This window comes from Protopterus annectens, chromosome 11.part0, assembly GCF_019279795.1.
Source record: "Protopterus annectens isolate FY-2018-M chromosome 11.part0, PAN1.0, whole genome shotgun sequence".
Lineage (NCBI taxonomy): Eukaryota > Metazoa > Chordata > Ceratodontiformes > Protopteridae > Protopterus > Protopterus annectens.
The window spans coordinates 518,507,322-518,527,007 of NC_056745.1; the positions used below are offsets into that span (position 1 = coordinate 518,507,322).

The 19,686-nt window shown below is 40.4% G+C and overlaps 1 protein-coding gene across 1 annotated transcript in view; it reads left to right on the forward strand.

The window, feature by feature from the left end:
- The window catches only part of ROR2 (receptor tyrosine kinase like orphan receptor 2), a 1,224,572-nt gene that overhangs the window by 1,188,629 nt on the left and 16,257 nt on the right, over nucleotides 1-19,686 (forward strand). Inside the window, exons 6-8 of the mRNA XM_044088021.1 lie at nucleotides 136-450; nucleotides 1,494-1,739; nucleotides 10,625-10,827. Of these exons, the coding sequence (XP_043943956.1) occupies nucleotides 136-450; nucleotides 1,494-1,739; nucleotides 10,625-10,827 (764 nt within the window). The remainder of the gene's footprint in view (nucleotides 1-135; nucleotides 451-1,493; nucleotides 1,740-10,624; nucleotides 10,828-19,686) is intronic.

A 19,686-nucleotide genomic window follows, 5' to 3' on the forward strand; every position in this document is an offset into this window, starting at 1 on the left:
AAGTTGCAGGTGTCTTTCTTGTTGTGTTATACTGGCATTGCAAAACGTTGGTATGTTTTTACTAAGCACGTTTACGTTTGTATAGTGTTGTATATCATTGTCATTTTTGTATTTATTTCTTTTTTTTCCCAACAGCTGCTTTTACTATGATTGGTACATCCACCTACCTTTCTGATCAGTGCTCCCAATTTGCAATTCCGTCTTTCTGCTATTATGTGTTTCCTCTCTGTGCCGAAAATCAGCCCACCCCTCGGCCGCGGGAGCTGTGTCGGGATGAATGTGAAGCCTTGGAGAAGGACCTCTGCAAGAATGAGTACATCATTGCAAGGTCTAATCCAGCCATTCTACTGCAGTTGGGACCACCAAAGTGTGAAGACCTGCCACTCCCTGGCACCCCTGAGGCTGCGAATTGCATGAGAATTGGCGTGCCGCTGGAAAAACTAAATCCGAGTAAGTTTGCTTCAGTGCTAGGAATTATGTCCAAGGAAAGATGGTGGACACTGTAACCATAAGTCTGTGAGAAGCCTTCCTTTAAAAAATGTCCAGTAATGCAATAACTGTAGAGTAACAGTTGTGGAATGTTGTAATAGCAGAGTGAACTGTGTTTTTGAATCTTTGGTTGTGGACTTCCTTACCATTGTAACTGGTGTGAAGGTTTCTGTATTGAGTACAGGAAGTGACTGAGTTGGTGTGTTGTATTTAGCTCATAGTATTAACAAGGTAAAAAGCAAGTTAAATACAAGAATGAAGCTGCAACCGTTTGACGTTGCACTTGGGGTTAAACATTTGTAAGTCAGTTAGAGATAAAGTCTTAACAGGGGAAATAATATCCAATTACCTTAGTAGGAGGCAATAGATATCTAGGCATTTCATCTGTAATTAAATCTTATAAGGAGAATATTGGGAGGAGATAAATTACTTAGCCTCTCTAAGTTGGTAGGATCCCCCCCTTCCCACCTTTAGTCAGTAATTGAAAATTGCTCCTTCATTTAAACAGATACAAGAGTGAACTGTGTCCAAGAACATAAGTAATTGCTGTTTGTTATAAGGCTTGGCTTTTGTAAGGGAATATTATTCATAGCCTTTTGTGCAGCAAAACTTGTGTTTGATTGATCTGATTTTTTTTTGTTGACCAAAAGTCCTCTGCTTTAAACATCTGTAATAATAAGAGGTTGCTTGTTTTACTGTACAAGTTCAATGTTGAGCATTAACCAATAGTAATAAGAAAAATGTCATCAGTCAGTGGAGTGTAACTGCATGGCAGACATTTATTCCTATCACATTTTTAATATAATGTACTTTGATTCCTTTGTACGGTATTACATGTATGTATACTTATGTGTATGTGTGTGTTTGTATGCAGGCATATGTATGTATGTATGCGCACGCATACATATGTGCATATTTTTTCTTAAGTGTTTTACAGCAGCTTTTTTATTGGGGGGGTCTTTAACTGTCAAATGCGAGTAAAACTGTACCTTTCCCACTTGCAGATCACCAGTGCTACAATGACAGTGGTACTGATTACAGAGGAACTGTCAGTGTCACAAAATCTGGATATAGCTGCCAACCTTGGAATTATCAGCAACCCCATAATCACCACTACAACAGCCGTGACTATCCAGAGTTGGGCGGTGGACATAATCACTGTCGAAATCCGGGAGGACACATGGAGAGCCCTTGGTGTTTCACTGTGAATGAAAATGTTCGTCTGGAGCTCTGTGACATTCCTGCTTGCAGTATGTATTTTTATATTTCAACTATTACTTCAAACTCTGAGCCGTTATATGAGGTATTCTAGTACTAATTCTTTAAGATTTTTTATGTCATGTTGAATAGTAGTGGCTCACTTATGGGTTTGTTCATAATTCATCACCTTAGAGGAGGCATTTATTACCCAGATATTAAACCTAGTTAAAAAGATGTTATTGCCAGGTAAAAGTCTTCTAGTCTACCTAATTTGCACATTTGAACTTGCAAATTTGCTTTGTGTTCTTAGAAATGTATTGCTTGTTACGTCTTGCTTCTGCATTTAGCAGCATATCTTTATGACATGCAGTCTTAAATTCATCAGCTGAATTAATCTTCATCACTTTATGAAATAGGCTGCTCCATTTGTGGGCCCACCAGCTACATGAAAAATGTTCTCATCTTTCATCTTAACCATACATCTTTAGATATTATGGTTTTGTTTATTATTTATCCAGATGTCACCTCTGATTAAGAAATGGAAATACAGCATGGTATTTACCCATAAAGTATCTTTGAATTTCTTGACCTTTACATGTAGATGCATGGAACTGCTTTGAATATAACTTTTTCATTCCTGAGAAGTCTGTTAATGCAGTAGTTCACATTATGAGGGTTATTGGACTTCAGTCACACCTGTTTTCTAAGCATTTACTCTCCCAAGTGTAAAATACAAATGCACAGTACACATGTATATATGTATGTGTAAATTTTGTTTTGAGCTCACTGCCGCAGACCTTGAGTTTCTCCAGTGTCAACTTCCATCCTTGGCAGTTCTTTTCATATAATGTCTCCCCCAAATGTGACCCACTTAGGAAGGGCCCTCCTTTCAAGAAAAACCTATGCATGGAGGCGATCAGTTCAACACATGTAGATTCTATGGGGTGATGGCCAGTCATGTGCTGTCATAGTGGGTCAAGCCAGGTGACAAACCATCAAAATATGGCTTTCAGTGGGTTTTCCTTGTGCTAGATGTACCTACCGTTAACATGCTGAGCTGATATCACCTAGGTGGATATGCAGTGATATCATGAGGGAAGTACTCTCACCTGTGTGGTGACATGCCTCTCTTTTGTCCACCCACATACATCAGAAATGACTATCTCGTCATGGCCCCAGTATTACCACTAGGGATCTGAAAGAGCTGTACCCCAGCAGATTCCCACACCCTCTTACCTGGAAGAAGTGAGCAGGCAAATTTCACATCATTCCTCTTCCTTTCACACTTGCTCCAAAAGGTGACTAAACTGCTAATTGAACTTCGGTCAGTTGGATCATAGTCTGGGATTTATTCCTCTGTACCAAAAAACCTGTCAAGCTTTCAGTATATAGAATACCGACATGCTATGTTGGCTCTTGAAAGGGAAAGACTGTCACTCCAGCTGTTGGATTTGTTAGCTTGCAAACTTACATTCACAGTATTTATTTATTTATTGATTGATTGATTGACATTTGATTCCCATGAAAGTCTGACTGTGTAGGTGCCCATTTTCAGGGGAGGCCTGGGGAGCAAAGCTCCAAAGTCTTACAAGAACATCTTAAAAACAATAATTTTACATGTTTCAAAATATTACAAAAACAATACAGTTTAATAATATTAAATTAAACACAATGTGAATACATTGGTTAATAATAGGTACAGCTTAAATGACAGTAATTTAATGTTTATTGGACATTTAGACAGTTTTGAGAAGTTTAAGGTAAGTTAGTATAATGCAAACAAGAATTAAATATGAAGTAGGATAAAAAAAACAGGATGATAGCATATTAAGGTAGGGAGTCAAGGAAAAGAAATGTATAGAAGTAAGGAAGTGAGTGAAGAAGGGGGGTAAGGCAGTGTAAGTTATGAACAAGAACTTTTTCATATTTAGAGATAAAGAACAAGAACAGAGCCAGATTTTGTCTAGGAAGTCTTCCAGAATGGTTTTAAAGGACTGAAGGGAGAGTATTGACCTGATGGATAGAGGTTAGAAGTTCCAGCCCTTACTAACATGGTTGTAGTATAGACCAGGCCCAGGAGGTTGATAGGTCTGTGGACAGAGAGGAGTTTTTATTCTTTGGACTGTAATGACCAAGAGGGAATGTAGTTGTGTAGAATGGTATTTAGTGCTGGACAAGCAGGAGGATACTGGATAATTTTATAGGTGGTATGAAGCTGTGTTATGTGTTAGTTGATGGGATAGTTCTAACCAATTTGGGCATTTTAGGGCTATACAGTGGTAAGTTCTGAAAGGTGTAGTTGCTGCAAATTTAGCCACTCTATTATAGCAGTGTACCCGTGGTGGTGGTGCTGCGGTAGCGTTGTCGCCTCATAGTAAGACGCTGTCTGGTTCGATTCTCAGCTAGAGCGTCTTCTGCATGGCGACATGCGTGAATGGGCGTACCTTCATTGAAGGTTGTGCGTCAGGGCTGGTAACTCGACACGTAAAAATCAACTACCAATCATTAGCGGACCGGAGTTCCGCTGTGGCGACCCCTAACCGGGAAAAGCCGAAAGACACAAACAAATTATAGCAGTGTTCAAATTTTACTTTTTGTGATGCCTGGCCATTGGTAAGGATGGGAACATCATAAAGAAGTGAGGAGAGGAGGTAAGTAGTGGCAAGTGTAGTTTTAATTACATTGGCATGAATGTTTTTGGTTCTATAAAGCATCCCTAGTTTTTGGTGATTTTTTTATGCAATTTTGTATATTCAGGTCAAATTTAAGATTATCATCCACTGTCATCCCTAATAGTTTGCTATGAGAAATAACTTCACTGGTTGCATTATTAAGAGACATGATTTTAAATTTTCTTTTTTCATGAGAGAGGAATTTGGGAAGGAAGTAGTACTTTTTTTTTGGGGGGGGGGTGTTGAGCATGAATTGTGAGTTACAAAGCCATGTTTCTTTGGTTGTTAAAACATTCTGAGTAATTTTTGGAGATATGCCAGGTTGTCTGATATGCATATGAGTGTGGAGACATCTGCAAATTGTATTAGAGAGGCCTGTTGTGTGGATGGGTGGAGGGTGTTGATGAGAATGTTAAAGAGGAGGGGTCCAAGGATAGAGCCTTGTGGTACACTGGTGGTGAGTAGGAGGGTATGGAGAGAGGGTGGCGAGCAATTTTACTGGCTGATATTTATTGGACAAGTTGATTTACAACCATAGAAGACCGGGCTGAGATAGACCTAGTGAGGATATTTGAAGTAGAAATTTGCTATGACAAACTGTGTTGAAGGCTGTAGATAAGTGTAGACAAAAAGGTGGATACTAAGTTTGTCATTGTCTCTAACTTTATTAACAGTATATATAAAGGTTAGAAGTGCAGTGTTAGTGGTAGAGACAGAAGCCATGCCATGTGGGGGTAGGAGCTCTTCTTTCAGGAGGTAGTTCTGCAATGTTTTTGAATACATTTTCAGCTGTTTTGAAGGGGGGATAAGATTGCTATAGATCTAAAGTCAGTGATGTTTGTTTAATTTCTTCCTTTTTATAAAAAGATAATGTGCATTTTTTTTCCAGAGAGAAGGAATGTGGAATTCTTACATTAACCTATTTATAAGGCTTGAGAACAGGATAAGTAGTACTACTGGCTTGTTCTAAGGTACATGCTTGGAAGGTCATCAGCTGAAGTGGTACAAGGTTTGAGTAGTTTTGTTTAGGATGTGGGCACTGGTTACAAGGAGAAAGAGGATGTGGTGATGTGTGTGACTGCTGGCAAGGTTGAGATTAGATGTTGAGGAATCCTTATTTAGGGACGCTGTACTGTCTATGAAATTGAATTCTGTTGCAGTTTCAAGGGGTGAGTTACTGAGAGAAGGGTTAGGGTTGAATTTTTGGCCAGGATACAAGATTTCTTTAATGGCTAACCAGAATTTTTTAGGGTTGTGTTTACTGTTGTTCTGAATGTTGTTATAGTATAATTCTTTTTGTTTTCATTTATTTGCTTTTTAGTATGGTTGCAGAGCAATTTTGAAATGGTTTGTATTTTTGCCATTTTACCATGCTTTTCCTCTATCTCGCATTAATATTCTACTCTTTTTGGATAGCCAAATTGCATTATTTGTTTTTAGTCTCTTGTAGGAGGTGCAAGGCTATTCAGAATATTTTGTAAAGTTGTATTGGATTAATGTATGGCAACAATAAGAACAAAATAACTGATTCAGGGCAGACCTCCCAACCGTCCCGAATTACTCAGTTTTTACCGAGTTTTGGGGTCCCAATAATGGGGTGCCATGATTCCTGAGTGGCACCCCTTCATTTCCAATTTTGTTTTATCTAATTTTTAAACTTTTTAATTTTCGCGCTTTTGACGTTGATGTCATCACGTGTGCGATGACGTCAGCTCCATCAGCCTGTCGGAATTAAACTCAAGGGACGTGCAGATGTTGGTGGGAGCGCATCTGTTGAAATACTGGGACTGCTGTTTCAAGGAGTTGTTTGTGCAGTTGGGTCTGGGCAGAAGCAGAACGCAGAGTTCATTATGGATTTGTGGAGTTAGTTAAAGGATTTATTTAGCCATTTCACACAGAACTGCATTGCCAGATCTGAATGACGATATCTGGAGCTGCTTTGCTTTAAGGTACCTAACCTAACTGAAACTGGTGTGTGTGTGTGTGTGTGTGTGTGTGTGTGTGTGTGTGTGTGTGTGTGTGTGTGTGTGTGTGTGTGTGTGTTTTGGAAATTCCTGGCAGGAGTTAATGTATTAGTTCATTCACTTATCTGGTTAAAGAATAAGTAAAGCTAAAAGTTAAAAATCACATCATGCAAAATTCAACATTTTGTTACGGAGAGTTAGTGGTCCTTTAAGACCTTTATGTGCTACAATGTTAGTATATACTTATATGCCAGCATTGTATAGAGCACAAATAGGAAAAGGGAAGCCTTGAATTTTATTTTGTGTGTGTATACTGTATTCAACAAAAGCAAATATTTGCGAGAATAACGTGAATATTCCCCGCCCAGTCTTTACACTTCTCAAGTGTCTCTGGTTTAGGCTTTTTCTACCTTTAAAAATCTGGGATTCTTCTGACGTGTGGGTTAACATCATTATGTAATTATGTTTGCAAATTATACGTTAACCGGAGTACAGATTGTACCTATTTTTCATGGGCCTTGTTCAGATTTTTGATGATTCCAGGTTGAGAGGTATGATTCAGGGACTTGGTGACATATGTATTTCTAAGAAAATATTTTTAAGGACCAAACCTGACTTTTTCTTTAAAAACTACTGAGCAGGATGTCAGCATTTTAGAGGGAAGGGTGCATACCTCTCAACTGCTTAGAGCAGGAAATCTGGTCAAAGCCACAAATAATGGGGTGACAAAGGCCCCCCAAAACAGGGACACTTTTAAGATATTGCTCTTGGAAACTAACAAAATAAAAAGCCACCTAAAACCTGCCAGCAAGCTGGTAGAACTTGAAACGTTGCAACTACTTAGGAAGAACCTTGTCTCAAGTGTGGTTCCTGCCACTGTTACACCAACCCCTTCCTGTCCCCCTGCCCCTCACTCCTTTGAGAGTATGGGCTTGGTGTAAAAAATCTTTTTGTTTGTTCCTGTTTTCAATTCTTTCTGATCTCCTAAGGAGTGGGTAATCGGCATCATATGCTGCTGCCCTTCCACCATCCATTTCATAGGGTTGTTGCTCTTGTTCAGTGGAACCAACCAATTCACTATCAGTATTTCTAAAATCCCTATTAACAAACTCAGTTTCTGTAGATTCAACTGATTTGTTAAAATATGAATTTGGTAGGTGTTAGGCAACTTTTTAACATATTCATTTTCATCTCTAGATCTATAAAAGGAGATGCACGTAAATGGAAGTATCACAAGTCTTCAGCTGTTTTTGTTTTTACGCTATTTTTAACAGCATATGAAGATATGTTATGTGTTGTATATTTAAAAAAAAGTGTCAGGAAAGTCTTGGGGGAAGTATGTGTGTTTTTAATTCAGTTAGTGTAATTTAAAGGTTTTGGGATTTCATCAGGTGGATGCAATACTAAATTATTATAGTTTTTTTATATTCTGTTTGATATTACTAAGCAGTGTATGTTTTTTTATCAGTGGAGTGTTTCTTTAAGATAATTGCTTTCAGTTGGATGATTGTTTTTTATTTTCATATAAAAGATGTTCAACTGGTGTTTTTTACATTCTGAGAAAGTCCTGTTTATTGTTTTGGGACAAAAGAGCTTAACGTTTAATAAAGTATTCTTGAAGTCTTCGTGACGTTTTAAGATTTTTTCCATTCTTCCCAAGTAATTTCAATGTTTCAAGTTCTCTCTGCTTGCTGGCAGGTTTTAGGTGGCTTTTTATTTTGTTATTAGTTGTTCTTTTAGCTGCTTCACTTTTTTTTTTGATTAAACTTAAGAAAATTGATAGAACAACAGGCTTTCCATTAGCATGAATTTTCTGAAGCATATTAAGTCTGAAATTCAAATGTCTGCCATTATTTTCTGACTGCTTTTTCTTTCTTGCTAGAAAACTACAATTTTATAAGAATCAGACAAAAAATATGAGACAAAAATCTGGACAGTTGAGAGCTATGGGAGGGTGTGAAGACACAGCTTGTAGAGCTGACATTAACCTTTAAGCTAAATGTTTGACAATTTTTAATTTTTTTTGACACTGCTGCCTACTGATTATTGGCCCCTTCCCGGTCAGTTGGGTTATTCCCACCCCATTCAGTCGAGTTATTCCTTCCTCTTCACTAGGGTTAGGGTCATTTGGGAGGAACTATCAGCCATCAGGGAATTTTTGAAGTTTTTCTTGATGGCCCTACATCCCCTGTGCATCCTGGGGTCACGAGGGAAGGGGGAGTGCCATGGGCTATCCTTTGTTGGTCATCCCTTACTTCAGCCAGGGACATTGCCATCAAGCAGCCCTGCAGTCTTATTCCCAAGTACTGAGTGGTGTTTTCCCCAGTATCCACCAGGGAAATCACATTCATCATTGAGTTTACAGAGTACTTGCATCTTATCCCTTCCCCCAGGAGAGGAAAGTGTGACAATCCCCTTAAGTCCTCTCCCTCCCTGCCTTGCACCTTCAGTGCTGAAGAAGCTAATTCAGTCTTGGTCAGGCAGGTCACAACCAGTGCTCCGTCCCTTTGTGCCATGGAGATGGGCTAAAATGGGTGAAAATAATTGCTTTGCAGAGTACCAGCCAGCAGTACTACCCATGGCTGTGCCTTGAAAAAGAGCAGCACAGAATGCTGACTGTTAATGCACATTGTACAGCTCTGTCAGTTATCTCAGTTGTAGTAAGATGATGGTGGTGATCTTATTGTCCTCTGCAGTCTGCCTTATTGCCTACTTCACTTCTATGGGAAGACCCCACACATGGTCTACTAACTTTAAAATTATAGTAAAAGTAGATCTGGTCCACTAACTTTCAGATGATTGTAAAAGAACAATAGATCTGACAAGGTCTGATGCATCCTTCTCCACCACTAGGACTGAAATTCCAGCTTTCAGTCTGATTAGCAATGATAACATTTTCCCAGGCCTTTACTCCTCCCCATACCTGTAATCCATTGAATGCCACCATTTTTCTCTTGATCCTTTTTTTTGCTAGTTATTTGGTTTAAAATTTGTGTTTCCAGTGGCTTTGGATTTCTTGTCTTTGTTCACATTTTATACATCAAGACTGATTTGTTTGGAGGTGACTGCTTTAAACAAAGCATTTGCCTCGCTTTGTAATGTGTTTCTGCATTTGTTAGCATGAAGTGGTTTTACAGATATGCACAATGTCTCTGTTTTGTGAATATCTGTTACATTCATAAGGATTTTAAGTGTGGAGGAATGTTTCACTTTTTTATTATGTCTGTTTTGAGGTCCCCACTCCATGCTGTTGATTTCACTGCTGATGGTCCCTACCTGTTACTTATTACATGGCCTTTTGCCAACTCTGATCCTCTCCTGAAGGCATGAGTGAGTGCTAGGGAGCACAACCTTTTTGGCCAGCATACTACCACTCAGACCTAAAAGATTTCCTTCTCTTGTTAGGTGCACATATTGTTGTTACATATGCATGTGCATATCTAAAATGTCAGTTATGTGTGGGGACTCCCTCCATTTGTTGTCACCCAAAGCTAGCTTTACTGCCCTCTAGGTGATGCTGTGGCATCAGAGACCCTTGACCTAGTTGTATGGATAACACATGGTCTACTATTTATCAAAGTCAGACAGGATTTCGTTCTATGGTGTTAAATTGAGGTCAGCTCCCTGATTTGTGTGAATAACTATTTTATCATTACATGCTTTGCATATTTTTAATTGCATTACTTAGGGGTCTTGAAGTCATCGTATATTAGGTTTTCACTGTCATCACAAAGTTTTTTTTATTTTATGTGCCATAGGCTTGGTTCTGCACATCTGCAGAGTTTGGAATGTTCTGTCAGATGCAGTAAAACTACTAATGTAACCAAACAAATGAGAACAACACTGCATTGAAACTCGGGCGCTTACCTGATTAATGAACAAATAATTGGGAAGCCCTGCCTGTAATATCAGAAATGAGACTACAGTAATGGTTTCAGATGAGAGGAAAAAAAATAATGAATATGTAATGCTAAGGGCAAGGATTGTGGTCGCATGATTGTGGTCACATGGTTATGTTTTTATCAGTATAATGATTCTGGTCTGATGAACAACAGACGTTTAGAAACTTTTACCATTTTTTTACTATGTAAACCAGCATCATTTCAGGAGATGTGGTAGTTTTACGAAAATTTGCTTGGCCAGTGTGAAAACGTAGTTGTACCAGTTTAGTCTTCATATGATAGTCATGTCATTTGAATGTCTGCTTTGAGATTTATTCCATCTCTACTTGTCTAGCTTGAAAATGAATGTTTATTAAAATACATGGTCAGAGGTCAACATTCTGGTTGTTCTCCACAGGTCGGAACGAACATGGCAAAATGGAAATCCTGTATATTTTGGTCCCTAGCATAGCGATTCCTTTGGTTATTGCCTGCCTCTTCTTCCTGATATGTATGTGCAGAAACAAACACCGTGCAGCTACAAGCACACCTCAGCGTCGCCAACTCATGACTTCTCCTAGCCAGGAAACAGAAATGCCTCTTATTAACCAGCACAAACAGGTACCTTTTTTATTTCAATATTTTAAGAGGAAATGTATGTCAAGTAAACTATTTTTTTAAATGTGTACAACCTAGCTTTTTGACATTATTAATTTTGAAAACATTATGGAGATACAAGCAGTAGGTTACCTGAAAAGGCATTTCCATTATGACCATTGTCACTTTAAGACATAACATGGTACATTAATATATACACACAGCAGGTAAAGCTGATCTGAATAGACAAGGCAGAATTGTTTCTACCTAAACTGGGTTTTGAAGAATTGCTAATATGAAACACCATGTTATATTTTCTATTTATTTGATTTATCCATCTGTTTCCCGACAAGTGGACTAATCCAAAGATCCTTTTGTAATGATCTAGACTTACGTCTGGAGCAGTTATTACAATTATTACACAGTTTTACAGCAAAACATTGGAATAGATATTACAAAGTTTTACAGCAGAATACAAAGATGCAAATGAAGTAACAAGAAGCAATTTTACTGAGATTAATAAAGAACATAAAACATGTCGTTCATAACTGTAAGGATAGTGGCAGCAGAGACAGAAGTATGGCAACAATGTCCTATTTCTACAAATTGTAACAATGTAAATATCCAGAGTTATCAGAATGTGAATCCATAATTTGGATAAGAATATACACTGTCATTTCTGTTCTGTCCCTCTGAAATTTCTGCATTTTTTAATTAAACACTCTGAGATTATTTTGAAAGTAATTGTGTTGATGTCTTGCCTCTTTGGGCAGGTTATTCCAGACTTCTGGTCTTAGTATACAAAATGCTTTCTCTCCTCCACCTTAAATAGGTAAACCTGAAGGAAAGGGGAGGACACGTGATATTTGACAAATTTGTCTTTTAGATCAACTCAGAGACTTTTTTTGCTATTATTAAGCTTCATCCTGTAGTCCTGAGCTTGATTCCCCCAGTTTCCACTTGAAAACTATGTGACACTGAGAAAGTCACTTAACCAGACAGTACTCCTGGGTCATCCTTGAAAAGGAACAGTTATGTCTGATGGGCTTTATCTGATTAACAAACAACATTGGTTCTCTCTTCTCTTAGCAGTGACCTGGTCATACTGTCTATGCAATTAGACCTCTTAGCTCAGAACAAGAGCATGCTTATACACCTAGACACAAAGATCATACAGCTTTAGGAACCATGTTTTCAGGGACAATGTGTAATGTCATAAAGGAATCTAGGAAGCATCCTACAAGTAAGTCTTACCCAGCCAAGTGGAAAAGGTTTTTTAAATGGACTCTAAGCAGGAATTTCTTATGTGAGCAAACTCATCCTTTTGGGTTACCAGCCTAGGGAAAGGACAGAGACAACTCTAATTGACTGTGACCTATCTGGACGTTAGTAAAGCCTTTAACTCAGTCCCCCACTGCATGTCAGTAAAAGCTAACAATTATCTTACCTGTGGAAAGCAAATACCTCATAGAGATTTTCATTCTTACTGCATCCCCTGTTTGGACCCAGACCACAATGTCCCTCGCTGTCAGTTTTGTGCCTTGTTCAACACCCAAACTCTTCGTCGTTGGGCTATTTTTGCAGCCAATTACTTTCGTACTCGATCTGTGTACTCCAAAATGGCTTCGTTAAGCCATTTGACTACCGATCTTAGGATAAAGACAGAGACAGACCGCATAGGTCCAAAACTGCTGACGACGCTCCCGTTAAGCTAGTCGCCAGTCCGCCGGTACTCAGTGAGGCGCTTTCGCAGCCCCTAATACCCGCTACTTCAGATTTTGTTTTCTCTATTGAGACCCATTCGGAGTCCGGTATGCCGCGAGATGCTTATTCGACTATGGAACCTGTGGATGTCTCTACCTTGGATGGGTCCGGAGCCGCTGTGCAGGCATTAGCTTCTGAGGGTGTGTTCAGGCCTACAGACATTCATATTAAACTGACGCCATCATTTTCATCCAGGCCAAAAATTCGCACTACACCTAGAAAACCGACGACCAAACCACAGGCTCAGGCCCATATGCCTCAAAAACAAATGCTTAGAATGGCTGAAGACCTTATCACCTTAATTAGAGGAAGCCAGCCTTCCTCATCTAAGAGACCTAAAACTGATTTTCCTTCTGATTCTTCTGATCAGGAGTCTGATATGTCTGCTCCTTCTGATTACCAGGATTTGACCTTATCTACTTATGAGGATTCTGATGCAGAGGATTCCATTCCCTCTGCTTCCCCTTGAGAAGATTTTTCTTTCAGTGAAACCTTGCATACTCTTAGGGAGCATTTCCGCTGGGAAAGCCAGGATTACTCTGAGTCTGACTCTGAGTCCAAAAAGAGACTTAGGGAATTCTTACTCCTACCTCAACACAGGCCTTTAGCTTTCCCTCCTGTTCTGGGCATTGTAGATGATGCTTTCTTGGAATCTAGCCTTACCCCAGACACTTTACCTCCAGCTCCCAGAAAACCTGACAGGTACTGCAGAGTACCCGACTCTCACAAGTTCCTCTTCAGGAATCCTTCTGCGGATCCAGAAACCGTTTCCCAAGGACCAAAAGGCATTAAGGCTACTGCTGCCAAAATCCTACCCCTTCTGACAGAGATTCTAGAGCCTTGGACAGATGGGGTAAGAAGGTATACACTTCTTCTACATTAGCCATTAGGGCTTTAAATTGCCAGTTTCGTATGTCAGCAGCATATTATGGGACTAAGACAGAAAATTATTTTGATTCCTGACTGTGCTGAACACAAAGAATTACAAGATTTTGCATTCTGCAGAACAAGTTGGTAAACATACTTTGCAATGTGGTTTTCACGCTTTGGAAGCATCTTGCAGGGCAGCTGTCACTGGGTCTGTACTTAGAAGGCATGCTTGGCTTAAGGAACAAAACTTGCCAGATCACGTTAAAGCTAAATTACTGGATGCTCCCTTAAATCAAGACCACCTTTTTGGCAACAAGACAAAAGAAGTCCTCAAAAAGATGGAGGAAAAAGCTAAATCTATGCAAACTGTCAAAGATTTCCTACAAGTGCAGCCTCCCAGATTCAGTAGGCATTGGCCTTCAAGGAACTGGTCCTTTTCAGTCCCTTCCAGGCCTTCTCAGTCCAAACGCAGGAACAGCAGACCACCTAGGCTACAGTCTAAGACTACACACATATCTAAGCAGTGGGGGGTTCCCACTTCCAAAGCAGGGTATAGTAAGCCACCCCCCCACAGAAAAATGGCACAATGACTTAACCTTAAACCTTTCAAGCCCTGCTCAACTACCTGCTCCCTTAGGAGGAAAGATCACCCTACATGCAAAAAACTGGGAACTCATTACCCAGGACAAATGGGTTTTGAACATAGTTTCCCTAGGATACAGATTCCACTTCCACACACTACCAACCCCAAATGGTTGGCCAGACCTACCCCCAAATCAATGGGCAGAGGCCCAACAGCAGGTTCTGTCTCTTGTCAGTATCAGGGCTATTCAGCCTGTCCCAGTAGAACAAAGGGGACAAGGTTTTTATTCAAAACTTTTTCTGGTAACCAGAAAAGACAACTTCTGGCATCCTACCCTGGACCTCTCTATTCCCAACACCTTTCTGGTGGTTCCAAAATTCAAAATGCTAACTCTTCAGCAGCTTCTTTCTATGCTAGCCAATGATGCCTGGCTGGCAACCCGAGACTTAAAGGAAGCTTACCTGCACATCCCAGTAAGAGGATCCTGCAGACAATACCTACATTTCAGGGTGGGCTCCATGCACTTTCAGTTCTCTGCACTTCTCTTTGGCTTATCTACTTGCACCCATGGTGTTCACAAAGTGTCTAGCTCCAGCCATTGCATTTTGCAGGCAGAGAAATATTCAAATTTACACATACTTGGACAATTGTCTGATTCAGGCATTCATAAAGAAACTTCTAAACTCTCTGGGGTACACCATCAGTGAAAAGAAATCTCACCTAGTACCTTGCCAACAGATTGTATTCCTGGGAGCAAGCTTGAACACACCTTCCCAGATGGCATTCCTCACTCCGGAGAAACAAGTTTGACAACCTACTTCAAACTATTGGCCACAAAACCCCAGCTATCTGCAAGGAAAATACTGCAAGCTCTGGGGTTCATGGCCTCCTGCATTCTAATTCCATATGCAAGACTGCATATGAGGAAACTCCAGTGGTACCTAAAAAAGCCGATGGTGTCAACATTCTCAGGACATGGAAACAATGATTTCTATCATTCCTTGTATAAAGACAGAGTTCCTCTGGTGGGCAGAGGCCTGCTACCACAACAAGGGACTCCCTTTCCCTCTACCCCCTGCAGCACAAACCCTAACAACAGACACATCAGACTATGCATGGGGGGCTCACATGGCAGGGCAGTGCACTCAGGGCAAAAGGAACCCGAGACAGATGCACCTGCATATCAATCAAAAAGAAATGTTAGCTGTACAGAATGCTCTGACAGCCTTCAAAGACCGTATTCCTCCAGGACAACTACTGGTAAAGACAGACAACACCACAGTTATGTGGTACATAAACAAGCCAGGGGGGAACCCACTCGTACCCTGTCTGCAGACTAGCCATGGCTCTGTGGGACACAGCCTTGAGCTACCAAGTACACCTACAAGCACAATTGCTGCCGGGCAAACTAAATTCACTGGCAGATGACTTAAGCAGAAATATCATGGACCCACATGAATGGAAACTAGAACCCAAAATATTCAACCTTTTGAGGAACAAATGGGGGACTCCAGAGGTAGACCTGTTCGCCTCCCCTCAGAACTACCAATTGATCAAATTCTGCACAAGCTCCCCACAGTCAAGCTTGGAAAGTGGATGCTCTGTCCTTTACCTGTGAAAGCCTCTCGGTTTATGCCTTTCCCCCTCTGCCTCTCCTCTTGAAGGTTCTACTAAAGTTCAAACAGGACAAGCCAAGGACAATACTGATTGCACCAGACTGGCCACACCAGCACTGGTACCCCGTCTTGCACAGTATAACACTGCTACATCCATGGCACCTGCCTCAGACCCCTTCCCTGCTGTCCCAGCAGGCGGGCCAGATTCTGCACCCTCAGCTTCAAACCCTGAACCTTGCAGCCTGGCTAATTCCTTGAGCTCTCCTCTAGCATCCCTCAGTAAGCAGGTACTGGATGTCATTCTGGAGGCAAGAAGGCCTAGTACTAGAAAATCCTATGCTGAAAAGTGGAAAAGATACTGTTCCTGGAGCCAGGCTCAGGGGATAGGCACAACGGTGCCCAGCTTCCCTCATATTCTACAGTACTTAACAGAATTGCTTCATAAGGGCCTAACCTTCTCGTCAATTAAAATTCATGCCTCTGCCATTTCAGCACATTATAATACTGAGCCACCCCTCTTCTCTCACCCCTTGCTAAAGCAATTCTTTAGAGGGCCCAAAAATTTAAGACCCCCCCAGGAGAGATCCCACTCCAGCCTGGGAATTTAACTTTGTATTGGAAAAGCTCACTCCCCCCCCCCCCCCCCTTGAGCCAGCTGCTACAGCAGAGTTGAAATTCATTTCTTGGAAAACAGCATTCCTTCTAGCCATCACTTCAGCAAGAAGAGTGTCTGAATTACAGGCCCTCATGGCAGTGGAACCCTTCATTATCTTCCATGCGGACAGGGTTTCCCTCAGGACTAATCCTTCCTTTATGCCCAAGGTGGTGTCTGCTGTGGCCCTAAATCAGTCCATTCATTTGCCTACTTTTTTCCCTAATCCACAACACAAAGGGGAACGAATACTGCACTCTCTGGACGTGCACAGACAACTTAGATTCTATTTGGACAGGACTAAACCTGTTAGAAAATCTGAACAGTTGCTAGTTAGCTTTGCTGCAGGGGCAGAGGGGAAGGCCATGTCAAAGTAAACCATTTCCAAATGGATAGCCTATTGCATTCATTTCTTCTACAAGCAGTATGGAAAATCTACCCCACAGGGGATAAGAACACATTCCACCAGGGCTGCTTCTACCTCTGTGGCATTTCTCAGAGGAGTCCATACCTGGGACATCCTAGAAGCTGCTCCCTGGAGGTCTGTACATACTTTCACCAAGCATTACCACATGCCTATCTTTTCTAAATCCAGAGCTGGATTTGCCCCTGCTATCTTGCAGGGCTTAATATCTGGCCCTAATGCTCTTTAACTTTCTCCTCCCTTCCTTAGCTTTGGGAATCAACCCAAATATGATGACTGCAACAGTGAAACGCGAAGAACATAGTTCAGTTGTGTACACTTACCATAAATATAGATGTTCACGTGTTTTCACTGTTGCAGTCCTGGTTACCCTCCCTCCAGCCCCCTGACTTCTCTTGGCTCTACCTTTCCTTCTTTTGGATATATTTATTTTTTGTTGTGTATTTGCTTTTTAATGGGGTTTACCATACCATGTAATTGCTTCCTATTGTGGGGACACCTGACATCTAGGGCAAGACAAACTGATGTAATGGCGTCGGCTGCATGTTTTATACCGCTGATGACCTGAAGTCAAGGAAGAAGCGACAGCATCCGACACAGAAATCCAAAGACTCTGGTTTTCAGGCTGGCTGAGGGCTACCTGCAGGCAGATAACCCAAATGTGATGACTGCAACAGTGAATACACTTGAACATCTACATTTATGGTAAGTGTACACAACTGTACTGCCTTTAAACCCAGCTGATGTCCATAACCATTAAGGTGTCTTTTAAATGTCATGGGACTCTATTACAGAAGGTTTAAGATATCACACAGTGCAAACTCTAGCTTGGCTAGGTTTTTCTTGTAGTTTTTTTACTAATTGGTTTGTCTGTGTGACCTTTTTACTTTTTGGTTTGGATGTTAGTTGTGATATTTTGCAAACATATTAATAGCTGTGGACATCAGCTGGGTTTAAAGACCCGGTATTTTTAAAGTATAGGCAAACATTTTACTTATGCTGTGTTCTGATGAGACCATAAGAAGGCCGAAATGTGCATGTCCACAGCGAGTATGGGTATGCTTCTAAATTTCAAATTTTCACAAGTTTGAATTTCTTATAGTTGAGACTATAAGATCAAACTTGTGAAAGTTCAAAATTTAAGTAAAAAAAACCCCATAAAAACAAAACAATTTTTTAAATGTTTTTTTGTGGGGGGCAAGCACCCCCACACCACCTGTTATTAAATATACCAACTCTGAGATTGCACTACAGTGATGACAATGGTAAATATACTGTTCAGTGCTCTACGGCAGTCTGCATTTAAATGTTTAGAGCATTCACAAGTTCGATCTCATGGTGTCGACTGTAAGAAATTCAAACTTGTGAAGGTTTGAAGTGTGTGTGTGTGTGTGTGTGTGTGTGTGTGTGTGTGTGTGTGTGTGTGTGTGTGTGTGTGTGTGTGTCTGTTAGCATGTCTGGTAGGAGATTTGTGTATATTCTCAGGTTAACTTGTATTGTATGCCAGCATGTTTAATTGTGAAAATGTAAATACGTTTTTAAAATGTTGAGTATCCCCCTGTTTATACAAAAATGTTTAAAGAATCTGTCAGTGTTTTGATACATTTCTACTTGCACATGTTTGTGAAGGAGAATCTGAAGTTCAACCTATCTGTAGAGAATCAGATGAAAAGTAGGTGATGTCATTAAAATGTTCCTAGTTGCTAGGTGATTATTTGAACAGCTGATTGACAGGAAAAAGAAAAATGTCAAACAACACTGTTATTTTTACAATAAGACAGTTCAGACTGTTAAGCTGAACAGTTAGTAAAGTGTTGCAGTCAGTGGATACCCAAGAAGAAGAACTCACAAAAACTGTAAGCCTGCCTTTGCCTTGCTGTCATGTTTTAGATTAGATCAGAGATATAATTCTCTAGTTAGATTAGGAAAGTTTAGTTATTTAGAGAGAGTTTTTCTAAGATGATGGACTTCAGTCCTACAGTTTAATTTTGTAGTCCTGGTGTTTATTGAAAGTTATTGATTTACATTCTTGTAATAATTTTACTTATTATTAAACCTTTTCATTAATTTACATTGTGGCTAGACAAAATGCCTGGCTACTTCTGGTCATAGCTATCATTTGTTTTGATAATTAATTTTAATAATTGATCACCCCTTTGAAGACCTTGTAGACCTGTCTGACTCTGGTGGCAGTGTTTCCGTTTGTACTGGGGAGGGGACATAGCTGGAAGTCTGTGTCAGGCTTCCCATAAGTGTTTGAGTGTGTGAGATTTAAATTTATTTTTAGAGTGATTGAGTTACAAGTCTTTAAACTGGAACACATGGCTCTGAAGTGTATGATAAGGGATTACACTTGGGGTGGACAGAGGTATATAGCCCAGTCCCAGGAAACTAAAGTGTTCCTGTTGTGCTCTTAAGGAGAAATTGTGAAATTTTACTCTTGTGTGCTTTGTGCTCTGGTGTTTTCTGTGACACTCCCACTCCGGAGTCAGTGGTGAGGATTGAGGCTTCTTAATTACTGACCCAGGTTTTAACTGGGGGATGTCACATTTATTGTTGGGATATTAGCCGGATGTCACATTTTAATTGGTGGCAGTGGTTCACTTTTTAATTGGATTCCAGTAGCCTGTGCGTAGTTGTCATTAAGGTGTGCACTCTTGACAGCCACAAGGTATACATTCAGAATTTCAATCCACCACAGTTTTATTTATATTTTTTTAGTTAGATAGTCTGGGATAGCAGGCAAGCATGTCAGCAGAAGATTTTAGCAAGCTGACAAATATCCAGTTGGTTAAGGAGTGTGAAGCCAGAGGATTTGTGCATGCCATCCTGACCAAGGAAGCAATGATTTCAGCCTTGGTTGCAGCCACAGCTCAGACCAGCCAGTCAGAGGATATCCAGTTTGGTGTTGGTGGTGGGCAGCCTGCAGAGACTGGAAAAGTCCATCTTTTCTTCAGAGGACCAGAGAATCCAT